The sequence below is a fragment of the Pipistrellus kuhlii genome, unplaced genomic scaffold (assembly GCF_014108245.1).
Source record: "Pipistrellus kuhlii isolate mPipKuh1 unplaced genomic scaffold, mPipKuh1.p scaffold_m20_p_11, whole genome shotgun sequence".
NCBI lineage: Eukaryota > Metazoa > Chordata > Mammalia > Chiroptera > Vespertilionidae > Pipistrellus > Pipistrellus kuhlii.
In genome coordinates this window covers 43,390,449-43,404,222 of record NW_023425416.1, presented here as the reverse complement: position 1 = coordinate 43,404,222, position 13,774 = coordinate 43,390,449, and the positions used below count along the sequence as shown (strand labels likewise).

The 13,774-nt window shown below is 39.9% G+C and overlaps 1 protein-coding gene across 15 annotated transcripts in view; it reads right to left on the bottom strand.

Annotated features, from left to right (window-relative positions):
- The window catches only part of ARPP21 (cAMP regulated phosphoprotein 21), a 142,561-nt gene that overhangs the window by 86,765 nt on the left and 42,022 nt on the right, over positions 1–13,774 (bottom strand). For 14 of the 15 annotated variants that reach the window (XM_045579364.1, XM_045579376.1, XM_045579363.1 and 11 more), the window contains exons 4-9: positions 13,744–13,774; positions 12,891–12,980; positions 8,570–8,714; positions 6,908–6,986; positions 6,241–6,300; positions 5,372–5,512 (exon numbers count right to left, since the gene is read on the bottom strand). The exon at positions 13,744–13,774 is cut by the window's right edge and continues 11 nt beyond it. In XM_045579364.1, the coding sequence (XP_045435320.1) occupies positions 5,372–5,512; positions 6,241–6,300; positions 6,908–6,986; positions 8,570–8,714; positions 12,891–12,980; positions 13,744–13,774 (546 nt within the window). Of the gene's footprint in view, positions 1–5,371; positions 5,513–6,240; positions 6,301–6,907; positions 6,987–8,569; positions 8,715–11,936; positions 12,683–12,890; positions 12,981–13,743 lie in introns of those variants that run through there. The other variant, XM_045579377.1, reaches the window with a different exon arrangement.

The window sequence follows — 13,774 nt, the reverse complement described above, 5'->3', positions numbered from 1 at the left end:
TTTGGCTTGTATGTATATTGTAATGGTGTGTAAACAAGTATTCCATTTCAGCTTATAGGCAAATATTGTATTTTTACTTACTGAGAAAGTGCAGAATGATTAGTTTATTTTAATTGACACAGAATTAACAGATAATTTTTGTATGAATAAAGAAATGCTATGTGTTCATATTTCCGGGTTGAAGGCCAGGAGATTGGGAAGTAGAAATTAGGAAGTTTGGGGCTATGTTCCCCTGGGAATGTTGTGGAATCTAGAAAGGCTGAGAAGTTGGAAGGAGTCTGGTTGGGGCATAAAACATATTAGGTAGATATCCACTTCTCTTGGTAGATTCCAATTGATTGTTTGAAGATCTGTACCAATAATTACAGTCTAGCAGTTACGTACACAACTGAGTGGAAACCAAACACCTTTGACCATTAAACTACAAGTTTTTTTTTAATCTACTCTATGCCCTAATTATCTCCTTCCTATAGCCAGGGTAATATGCTAATGGCCTCTCTCCACTATCAGAAATCTTAAGATTAGTAAGACACAAGACCAGCTACTGATTGTATACAACCAGGTTTTCATCAACAAGTATGTCCTAAAAGTTTTCCCAAGTGCTGAAATGACTGCCAATTCCTATGACTTCGAAGCCACGAAGGGAGCTCTCAGGACCTGAGGCTCACTCTGCTGCCTACACCAGTGTTTTTCAACCTTTTTTGGGCAAAGGCACACTTGTTTCATGAAAAAAATCACGAGGCACACCACCATTAGAAAATGTTAAAAAATTTAACTCTGTGCCTATATTGACTATATATAAAGTACTTCTCTTGAATAGGAATCAAATAAACACAAAGAAAGTATTTTATAATTACTTTATTATGAAATATTAAGTAAACAAAATAGTGAAAAATTATAAAATTCTTGTCTTGTCTGCACCTACGACACACCAGGCAACATCTCGCGGCACACTACTGTGCCGCGGAACAGCAGTTGAAAAAAACGCTGGCCTACACAAGCACAGCTGTAGATTAAGAACCAACCCAGAGCAATCTCCCTCCCTCCACTATTGTTGTATGTTCAGGGCAATACTATATGTAGCATGTACATGTACAGTGAACCTTTTTTTCTAAATGCACATCATGTTTTTACACACACACACAGTCCTGACCAAAATTATATTGGTTCCTCAAATAGACTATCAACAGAAGATGGGCATGTTCCACAGTCTATGCTTCTTTTGTTGGCAGCCCCATATAGAACACCTGAGAAGTACTTCCTACTTTACAAGCTTTAAAAACATGGGCTTTGTCTCACTTCCATATCTGCCAGGACAATTTTTAATCCTGTGGGTTCTGTGGTCCTGATGTTTTGTTGGTGTCATAATTTTAACATTAGTATAAAAGTTGTTGAATTGAGTTCTCTGTTCAGTTTTTTAAAGTAATTAAATGCAAATTAGGATGTTGTAGGAAATAAATGGTGAAAGAATAGTGTTTGGGGATCTTATCATCATTCCAGAGTACTTATTCTATTAAGATTTGTTGTTGTTGTTTTTCTAATCTTAGGAGAAGAGTCATGGCTGAGGGCTAGGAGCAGTGGTTTTAGTCTTGGTCGTCTGTGAATTGAGTAGGTAAGAAAGATTAAGACACGAATCTCAGTTTTTGCTCCTGTAAAATGGTTCAGCTTTATCTACCTAGAATGTTGTAAGATTAAAAAAATAAAATCTAAAAAGTATCATTATTCCATGGGAAAACTTTGTTCAAAAATTTTATAGTAAGAATACTAACGTTACAGAGGCACATGCATATTTCATTTCCAAAATTAAATGGGGAAATTACACATCTGACACTCAAAGACTCATAAATTATTTCAAGTCGGGAAAGGAATACAGCAAACATATTTTCTCTCCTCACAATATATCCCCATGATTTACCTATCTCATCTATACAACCTTATGGTCTCTGAGATACTTGAGAATAATAATATGAGAAAATATAATATTTGAGAGAAATGATATGTAGTTGAACCAATGTTAACATAGGTCTTACTTTGAGCCTGAGAATTGATTAAAATACGAGATTGTTCAGTAAATTAAACTTCACTGTTTTTCTTGAGATCAATACAATTCTTAGGTTTCTAATATTTGACTTCAAGTCAGATGACTTTCAATGTTTTTCCTATACAAAGCTTCCTATAGAAAGTTACCATGCTTAGAAACTACAAGATGTCAACCAGCTACTCATGGATGTCCAAGAGATACCTGGTTTTCTTCAGAGGACGTCAAGCAAGAATCCATATGAGGATGCTACATTTATTCACAGCCAAAGGTGAAGAAATATAATAAATGTGGGAGGAAAGTATGGTATTTTTTCTGTTTGTTTTGGTAAAAATGCAATCAATCACTTTCATGGAATGAAATGCCTAAGAGTCAAACACCAAAGATTCCCATTTTACGCCTTAGCCTCTTTAGATATTAAGCAGAACTGATGTCCACAGATTCTGATGTACTGCTGTCCACCCCTCTCTGGGTCAGCCCACTGAGACGGTGGGAGGCCCCACAATCCTACCTCCTAGTGCAATAGTTATCCTTCACTTCAAGATTCTTAACAAAGTCAATTGGGCTCAACTGCTTCACCTAGAGAGAATCTTTACTTAGTGCTAGAACAAGTGGCATGGTTCTTGTGATTCTCCCAATAGCCAGCTCAGCTGACCATCTGTTCTGAAACAAATAAGTAAGCCAAGTACTATGTATCACTCATCAAACACCTAGGTCCTTAGGAATCAGGGCTGGAGTTCTTGAGCACTAGAGAGCACTAGACTCTTTTGGTGTCCCACCAAACCTCTGCCTTTAGACCACTATTCTTGCTGCAGGGTGTCTGGGAGCTGTCACCACTTTCCTTCAGTGGATTTGCTCTTTCCTTTCTTGCTGTGTCCCTTTAGAGTAGGGAATGTAAGGCAATGACAGAGGGTGAATGTGAAAGACAAAAGAAAAAAAATTCAAGAAATGACAACTTTTAGCATACAAATGATCTGGAGCTAGTTAAACAGTTGTTACTCTGACATATGCAGAAACATTCCGATGCCTGTGGGGTTTTGGCCTTGACTGATGTTGGCCCTTTGGAAAACACTAGCGAAAGTAGATGGTGTTTAGTCTTCAAAGGGTATACCCTGGACTTGAATCCTTTCTCTAGGTTGAAGAAAAGGAAAGGAGGTGGAAAAATTATTTAATAAATGAGCAATGAGCTGCTCTGGGCTTGAAAACATAAAAAAATAAGCCAGAGAAAGTGTAGATTAAGGAAGAGAGACAAAGAGAAGGGTAAAACTTCTCACATAAAAACAGACTCTTCTATTTGCAGCACTTAAATAGTATTTATAAAATCACTGTTCACACTTTTCAGCCCCATCTTAAATGTCAAAAAAGCAACATTATAGAGAATATATGCCTTATAAACATTGTTTGCGGTACCAAAATAGCACAGAGCCTAATACCTCTGCCCCGGATTTCCGAGAAGCTCATTTGGCTTTGACACTCAATCTGACAGTTAACAAAGAATCCCAATCGAAAACATTTCAAAGTGCTAGAGAGTGAAACCTATTTCTGGCAATATATTGGGGAAAGAGAGCTAGAACAAAAGGTTGAAAAACACAATATGGTGAATGTCAACTCAAAAATCTCCACTCACCATCAACTAGAAAGCAGTCAATTCTAAAAGAGAACGGGTTTCAAACATGGCTACTGAGATTCATGACCCTATGATTGCAAAATGAGTGTGCATGAAAAAAATAAATACACTCTCTGTATCGGTTGGAACTATATCAAACAGTCTAGCTGACCTATGGGCTTTTTCTGTGATGGGCTTTTAGAGAAAGAGGAGAAAAACAAATGAAAAGAAAATCATTCCTTGCTTGCCTATTTTGCAATATATGTGTCCCTCCCTGCCCTGTGGCATCTGAAAGTCACAAAAACAACAACAACACAGAATGGAGAGTTAAAAGCAACCACAATAGCAAGAACTGGGAGTATCTGATGGAGAGGGAAGATGTGAAGGATTAGAGGGCAGTGACCTTTCCATTTCTAAGACTGCTCAAAACAGGAGGCACGTGTGCCAACAATCAGAGTGGAGAGCTGGTAAATGCTAAAATGTATTTTTCCAGCAAAGTAGAATGGAACCACAAGACTCAATAATTCTGAAGCTTCAAGGGCTCTTAAATAGTCTCCACTTTCAACTCTCCTGCAGATAAGTCATTTAAGCCCCAAGCTCAGTGTCCCTGGGGTAATAGCCAAGCTCAGTCTCAGATCTCCCAATGTGTGTTTCTCCTTTCTCTACTGAGACCTTCACTCTAGCTCTGCTGAGCACAGACTGGGCCTTGAGTCCAGAAAGAGCCTCATCTCGGTCCCTTCCTGTCTCCATGTCTGGTGATCAGAAGAGAAAGAATTGTAACCGTGTTTCTTTGCTTGACACAATCACTTCAGTGACATAGCATTTCTAAAAACTATGCAATGCACACAATTTACCAAGCACAGAGGGAAAAAAAAAAAAAAAAGATAAATTAGAACATGCGCATGTTTTAAGAGAATGCTTTACTTAGGACAGCTTTCCCATTTCTGGCGTATTTGGCTTATGAAACGGACTTGCTCTGTACTCAAAAGAGACCCAAGTTCAAGGCAGCTTCAAATTTCCAAAGCAAATAACTATGCATCGTATGCTTCTGGTGGGACCATGGAAAGATAGTAAGATAGAAGCAAACACTGTTTTTAAGGACAAACAACAAACAAACAAACAAACAAAAAACTAAACCAAAATCCATGCTCTTTTTAGAGCTAGAACTTATGCATCATTGAGTTCACAACTGTCATTTTGCAAGGGACAGACACTGAGGTGGCAGATTTTAAATGACGCGGTTCAGGCCGCACAGCCAATAAGTAAAGAACTGGGTCTTAGAGGCAGCATTTCTCCTCTAGGTTTGCTGTTTGTTTGTTTTAATTCAAAAGCCACAAAAAGAAATAAAAGGACAATTACCCTGCACATGTCGTTGTTGTTTTAAAATGTTTGTGATTTTTAATTTGACTTACGTTTTGCCATAAAACGTTTCACGGTTTTGTTAATAATTGTAAGGGGCCCGGATGGGAGGAAATGAAACATGTTTCAGGAGAGCTCTGTTAGCGATCAGGGAATAAGTCCAGTTCGTTGCCTGAATTTTATAAACTTCCCTGGTCCTCCGATCATCCTCTACAGTGAATGCCACATGACTGCTGATAAGAACGAGCCATAAAGAACAATGTGCATCTTAAATGTCACATGCTTTGCATTGTACACTGCACTCTTACAAATGAACACAGGAGAGAAAAGGAAAATAAGTGCTAACTAAAGGCAGCGAGGGGGCTTACATTCGCGTGCTGCTGGTCTTATTGATGATAACGGATTTCCCTGTTTGATCCACATTGTGGTCCAGCCCGAAATAAGCTGCCACACGATGGACGAGCATCCTCTGATAGGAGGACATCTGAGGGAACTTTTTATAATGGTTACTGAAAGAGAGGACCAGGAAAAAGTGGGGTCAGCATTTTTATCTCTGGCCCCGAGTACATTTCACAGGCACACACACACACACACAAAACCATTCTTCTCCCTCCCAAACCGCTTCGTCTCTGGCATCTTCACGTTTCCGTGTTGAGACAATTTGTTCCCTTACTGTAGATGCATCCATTAGGCTACAATAAATATCTTTGTTTCCTGGTTGCACATTTTTCCTCCCACCAAGGAGAACGCAGTGTCTATTTGGAAAGTGTTCAGTTTTAGTCCATGATACCTTATCGCCCGAGCCAGGCTCAGGACAGACGATATGGCATCGTATGGGAGTGATGGGAGCGCAGGCGCCTAGCTGGAGATGTGTCACTACATGGTTTACGGTGACAGCGGCACAATTATTTCCAGGCATAACTGACTGCAGCCAGCTGGAGCCCATTAAAACGCGATCATCAAAATGAAAAGGGTCGCTTCTTGTTACAGCTACTCTATGCTAATCGGTGGGCCCCGGTTCATAGCCATTTTGTCAGGAATTTAACAAGCAGGAGCAAACATGGTCCAAGCAGCAAATCCCCATTAGCATAGAGCTCCAATGGAATCACCACTGAACAAATCAGCAAACGTACTAAACGTTTTATCCATCCCCAAACCTTTCCAGAGTGAATAATTCGACCCAAACGCCAAATGAAGATGCATTGTGCAAATTAACCAGAACTGCCATTTCACATACTTGTTGTCGCTGATGAAATCAATAATTTCCTGCTCCATTTTCAAGAGGATCATCCTGTCCCTGCAACATAAATGCGAAAATGTAGTTTTTCATGTGCTTTTCCATTGCCAAAGACTCAAAAAGTTCATTTGGATGCATGAAAAAGATCACGCCTCCAAACTCTTATCTAACTCTTCTTTTGAATATGCTAGGTAATATATATGGTTTCATTCCTCTTAAGCTTATTTCTAAACTCATTAATTATTAAATATTTTTAATAATAGACACATTTGCAGTTTTCATGTTAATTAGAATATGCAAGATATTAGGCCCATAAAGCACATCAAATAAGTTGCATATTTTAAATTAATTGGAAACTAGAACAAAGCAAAGCCCAAGCAGGTGGTTATATAACTGCATTGAAGCATAATTGGTTTATTTGATATTCTCTCCCCCCACCCGTATCTCTTTGTGGCCAGGAAAGCAGAATTTGTAAACTATAACTTATTCACCCAGAAATTAAGACTTTCTATCAATAGTCAATATACAAACCCAGGAGAGGGTTTAAGACATCAGAGAAGGTGTCTATACTTTACAACTCCCCTCTTAGAAGTATTTGGATGGATGAGTTCAACGATAATATTCCACTCGAGTCTTCCAAAAATAAGAGGTTTGTTTGAGAATTTACCTGGAATTATTCTTTAGCGTGTTAATCAGAAACTCATGTAAGTCTATGCCTGTAGAATCCGTGTATTCTTGACTGCAATCTGAAACAAACAGCATAACGGGGTTGTCAGGAATGAGGGGGGTGGTGGTTGGAGTGAGGGATGGGGTGGGGGTAGTCAAAAGGTTTTTCCAATCTTTTCTGTTCAGGGAAACTTTAGGTGAAGCTATTGCTATGAAAGTTACCTATTTTAAAATGAGCAGTCTGCCAGTCTAACATCAGAATAAAAATTAGACTCAGGGATTGAGAACACCCAATAGATCCTGAGTGTGGCCTACTCAACCATCATGGGAGGCACAGTTTGGGTGGGTGGTGGGTGGAGTCAGTTATCATGGGTTCCTTCTGAGCTTAAAATCAGCAATGGCATGACCTCCACGTGACAGGTACTGTCAACTCACAGAGAGAGCTCTGGAGTTGGAGATTTCATGGAGAGAGAGAGAGAGAGAGAGAGAGAGAGAGAGAGAGAGAGAGAGAGAGAGAGAGAGAGAGAGAGAGAAAAGAAGGAGGAGGAGGAGGAAGGAAGAAAGGGAGGAAGGGAGGAAGGAAGAAAGGGAGGGAGGAAGGAAGGAAGGAAGGAAGGAAGGAAGGAAGGAAGGAAGGAAGGAAGCTCTAAGATTATCTAAATATTAAACGATACAAAATGTAGGTTACTAAATATTTCCAGGTCTTCCAAATCTTCTGTTTCTAGCTAAAGCTTAATTTCTAAAACCATTTTAGGATGCTGTATTTCTTTACTCTTGTATACACCTGGAATTTTAAATATTCAGCAATAAATATAAGCAGATGTTGGTTACAGAGCATAATGCTAAAAGTAGTTGCCGTTCCTCAGCTGATCGAACACCCTATCCTTTTTTCATTTACTAACAAAAGTCTACTGGGAAGCTATTGTTTGTGGCATTGTTCATTTCAACTTAATTCAACTTAATTTAATTTTTTTTTTTTTAGTTTTGTACAGTTCTATGTATGGCAATCATTTGAAAAGTCTGGATTGTAGGACTGCAGATTTAGGAGGAATGACTTTTTTTTGGGGGAAAATCTTTATTGAAGTAGAAATGTGTATATTTTAAGTGAGATATTATGTAATAGTATATGGGTTGCACAAACCAAGTTCATCTGTGGCAGGTAAAATGGTAAGTGTGTATTTCATTGACAGGGATACACACTTCTGTGCTTTGGGGAGGATATCACCTGTGGACTGAGCATTGCTAGTCCACTATCTGTCCTTAAAGATAAACATGAAAGTTAAGATATAAAACTGGGTATCATTGCTGTTCATCAATCTAAATGAATGGGACTAATAAACCTGAAACTAGAACAAATTTATATTCACTGCTCCTATAAACTTATCTTTGAAAATAGGAGGTCCCAATGAAAACCCAAAAAATGTGATCCTAAAAATAACCTTTTAAGCTACATAAATAATGACACTATGAACAGGGGGAAAAATGAAGTTCACATCTTTTATACATACACACACACACTCACACACACACACACACACAGACACACACACACACAATTAAATACAGAATTTAGTGGGAGGTGAATATGCATGTAAAATCTAGAATTGTTCTGTGATTCTTCATTTTTCTAAATTGAGTAAGTTATGAAAATGTTCACATTCACCTTTTGATAACATTCTGATCTTGGGTTTCTCAGAGGATTTATCTTTGTTTTTATCCTTTTCTTTTTCTCTTTCAGGGTCATCTTTCCTAGATTTATCCTCCTCTTGCAGGCTGGGGAAACTGGAAAGCTGTAAATGAATTGATTCCTGTTGGGGGAAAAATATAATAATTTAGGGCCAGATTTATTAATTTCTGTCTGGCTTCCAGTTTGCATAGAGCTTATCATGTACAGGCAAATGAAAGCCAGGTGCAGTTTTTTTTTTCTTTTCTTTTTTTCTTAAATGGAAAAAAAAAAATTCAACCTGTCAGAAAAATAATTGCCCTTGCAGTTGAATTAAAGTTCAGGAGTCAGTGGCAGGTCAGGAGAAACATCTAGCACTAAAACTTTGCCTCATGATGGTTAACCTTAAGCAAGTTACGTTCCTGTGGATCACAACTCTTATTTCCTCTACTGGTTTACTTGTAAGCATCTAGAAATAGTTCTTTATCAGTGAGCTTGCATCTCAGCCACTGCCATGTCTCAAACATGGAGTGGCTTCCATAGTTCTTTCCTATGAGCTCTTATAAGGAGCAACTGACACAAATACAAACAGACAGATGTTACGAATCGTCATTACATATAAAACAGACATAGATAAAGACCCTACTAGCCAATTTACAAGAGAAATTGTAATTCACCACTGTATCAACAATGATTTTTTACTACTAAGAAAAACCAAGCTATATAATTGCAGGAATATTAGGTATGCATTATTGTCATACATGCATGGTTTACAAATGCCCCTAATAAATCATCATAATATATAGTTACAATCAGCACTGCCTTTTAGAAAAGGGTAGAAACTAGAAGTATATTTTCCATCAATTACCTATAAATATTTAACATGAGTTCAATTTTAGCATCAGTTCATCCTTTCCAAAATGTAAGAGTCTCTTGGACTATTGTTTGGTATAAGATCGACCATGTATAGTATGTGCGGCTGAATCCGCTTTTGTATTTATTTGTTTTGCGCTAAAAATGAAGCATTTTGTATTAACTTGTATATCAGCCCCTTGGTTGATGGGATGTTGGCTGTTTTGAAGAAGAATGAGGCCAATTATGTTCCTTAGTTTTATGACAATCCTATGCTATGATTGAAACGATGACAAATTAGTCAACATTAAGCCCACATGCTCTTATGTAAGAGATCATTTGATGGGGAAGCTTTCTTTCACCAGTGACATTAAAATTTATGATGTAGGGGGAAAAATATTCCTAGTGACTAATAGTGTTTTTCACGGGAAACTAAACTAGTGCTCATCTACATATGACTAAATGGCGGCTGTACACCCTCAAATCACGGCCAATCTGGGATTCTTAATGGTTCTTTTGTTCACTTGTCTGATCGAACAAGCAGAGAATCAAAGCCAGCTTTCTTTTTGGGGGAGGGGCCCCATTATGAATTCATAGCTGGAATAAAAAGTCACCATGGAAAGACACGTGCTACAGAAGATGAAATAGACTACATTCTCATAATACATATTTATCTGAGCTGATGTCCTGACAGTCCCATATTTATTCTGGAGATGAAGATGTAAGAAATATGTAAAACTGAGTGTTTTTATCACTTGATTTGGGACTGAAATGTCTTAGTCCACAACCCTACAGGCAGATTTTAGGGTTATGATTTGTTTCTACTTGTTAAGAAAGCAGCTGGAACATGCCTGTTTCAGAAGACAGGAAGGGGGTGGGAAAAAATCAATTTGACAGCCGATCAGGTGGGAAACTGAGGGTATCAGGCCATGAAAGTGGTCTCATTGCTTCTTCAAAACCAACTGAACCTCCCAGCCTCCATAAATTTAAGTCTTAAATCAAAGAGGCTTAGAAATGCTCATGTAAGAGCAGAGGCTAACTGACATGATTTACAGAAAAAATGGACAAACTCCTGCCATGTGTGGAATAATACTGTACTCAGGAAAAAACACCTATCTATTCTATACAAACATATACATTATGGTGTTGAAAGAACACACAAAAGTGCTATAGAGTTGGTAAAAAACAATCTGTTATTTTTTAATATTTTTATTGATATGCTCCATAATAAAATACACGTGTTAATAAATACATCGGTACAGGATAAGTTTATGTCCAACAACAGAGAAGAATGATTCAAGTTGCAGTCATATACCGAGAAAGAGTATAACATTAGAAAAGCAAAACTCCTTTAACTTAAGGACAGACTGAACCATCAACTATGGGTCTGAGATCAAGTAATACAGGTAGCAAGAGTTTTTCCCACACAGGAAAATGAAGGCAGTTTTCCAAATACTATGAAATATACAAACAGGGGAAGCAATACAAATCCATACGCTGTATACATGTGCCACTGTTCTCTGGGACTCAGATCCCATGCTTTAAGTGCCGGCGGAAGCTAATGAAGGCATCGCATATCAAGTTCAAAGGTCTGCTTCTTTGTTCTCTAAAAAGTCTAGCACGGCCACTTTACTTACATGTGTGTCTGGCTACTGTCTGGCGCCCCCCTCCCCTCCTGCTCCCACCACCCCTCAGCCAGTCCAAAGAGAAGCTTGCGAACTGTACTTCTCTCCTAGTCTTGGTTACTGAGCTTGGAACCAGTAGGAACAAAGCACCATTTGCATCTTATTTCTCTGCACCAATTGTATAGAGAAACCAGACTTAGGTCCAGGATGGGCACTAGGATACAGATGCTCTCTTAAAAAAGAATTTTCCTCCTGCCTGGCCAGTGTAGCTCAGTGGTTGAGCATCAACCTATGAACCAGGAGATCATGGTTCGATTCCCAGTAAGGGCACTTGCCAGGGGGTGGGCTCGATCCCCAGGGTAGGGTGTGCAGGAGGCAACTGATCAATGATTCTCTCTCATCGTTGATGTTTCTATTTCTCTCTCCTCCCTTCCTCTGTGAAATCAATAAAAATATATTAAAAAATTTTTTTTTTTCCTCCTGATAGCTTGCCAAATGGGATGAAAATCAGATTATGTCTGTAAAGGCTGTCCTCCTCTGCCCTGCATTGGAGTAGGGGACAGCGAGGACAGCCCTTCTCCCAGAGTCTGTCATTCTGCAGCGTTAACACGTGGCGTGTGCAGTACATTACAAGCCGTCAATCAACAGTGAATATTACAAGCCGGGCTAGTCACATGACTCCCCCATTTCAATCTCCAGTAAAAATAGAAGCACACATAAAATGCTGAAGGAAAGTCACACGTTTCTCAGAACCCAAGGAAAAGAAAGCTTGTAGACGAAACATCTTGATGGCTACGGAAAGGTAGCCTGCTCATGCCCAGGACAGGGGGGGCAGGTCGAGAAAATGCGGCCGGGGAACAAAAAGTACTCTCTGGACAAAACCGAGAAGGGTTTTATTTTTGGTCCTTTTAAAGAAAGTGCTCTCAGTGCTCTCTGTAACCATGAGGAGAATTTAGAGGATTTCAATTAAAGTACAAAGAGAAAAGCCAAACAAGACCAAACAAACGAACAAAAAAAAATAATGGTATCTTAAATCAATTTTCCCTCCCCTGGGCTCAGATAAATCATTTCACTTTTGTCTTGACTGCTCTCAGGCTCTGATAAAATAAGGGAACTATCAGCAGCAAGACTACTTTAATAAAAGCTAATATGATGCCTACAAGGCAAACAAAAATAAAGATGACGTGAAATTTCCCGTTTTGGTCACGAAAGGGTTTTGCTGGAAGTTGCATTTTTTTTCGAGCCTGACATGAGTTAGCAACAATCACGGTGCGCATATGCAGCAATGCATGAATAACATGAACTTAAATTCCCCATCAGCTCAGATTCCTCTCTGAGTATTGAGACAGCTCCACTAACAGCCATCAAAGGACTTCTCCCAAGTTCAATGCACCTTGTTTTCTCTATTCTTAACGTTTGATTATAGCCAGGGGTGTGTTTCTTATAGGCAAATGCATTAGGGGGAGCTGAGAGGTCAGACTATCCCGTAAGGAAGGACATGGGATACTTAGGTCTGCATTTGGTTCAGTCTGATCAAGAGAGAGCCTCTGAGGAAACCCAGCCCTACCGGGCTTGCTTTTATAAGTTTTAATCTAAATTCGTTTGAAATCCTTTCCATTTGCAGTTTTCAGAGGGTCTGGAAAAAAAACAAACGTAATACTCTGTGACACACCGTGACACTAGTTTTCAAACGTCTCATACACAGGGGATGAAGCCAGAGAAACGCTTTCTTTCTTCCAATGATGCTCCTTTGCCCCCAAAACACTGTCTAATGCCAGAGTCATAGCCATGCACACAAAGGTGGGTCCCGTTCGTGCAAGTAACCATAGTAACGGGGGGTATACCTGGTCTTGGAGATTCTCCCCTCCGGGTCTGGCTGAGGATTCTTCACAGACAGCGAGACTGCGCGTCAGTTTGCCTTTCCCTGCTCCTGACTGGGGAGGGGAGAGAAGAGGGGCAGAGGGGAAATAAAGAAGACACACACGAAATATTCTCAGGCCTCCAAATCATCTCCACCGCCACGTGACAACCCCAAATCAGAGCTCAACGCTGAGCTTCGGGTCAGCCGCTCAGTGCTGTCCACATTCGCTCAAAGCATCAGGCCTGGTGGTGATGGGCACAGAGGTGAGGGAAGATGTGAATGGGTGGATCTACGGGACACCTCCAGCCACCTGTGCCCACCACATTGGAAACGCAAGAGGGCTGAGTCGCCGCCATTTCATGGAAATGCCAGAAGAGAAAGGTGAGAGGAGAGAACGTCTACTGAAACAAAGTTGGGAAGTGACTTGACTGAGAAGATGCTTGACAAAGATGACACACGTGTCCTAGACATCGGCCCCTGGCTACTTGCAGATGGAAAGCAACTGGGAAGTTGAGACAGTCTCCCCAAATTTTACTTACACTGAAAACAAAACAAGCAGCTGCTGGCTTTGCAAAGCATGTCAACTCTGCAGGCGGGAACTGGGGTTCAAATAGGTACACTGGCAGCTTTGGGACCCAAAATGCTCTCATGACAAAGCACCCAGATCAAGAAAGGAAGGCAGACATGAATATGACCCCCGTGAAAGCAGACAACACCAGTACATCCCAAAGCTACCACAGTCTCCCCACGGGATGCTCCAGACGGATGGCAAACCCGTTAACTCAGGCGTCTGCGACCCATGCCACCAGGTCTGCGGAGAATCCCCAGGACCCTACCTTTGATTTTCTTCTTTCTTGGTTCTGAGCT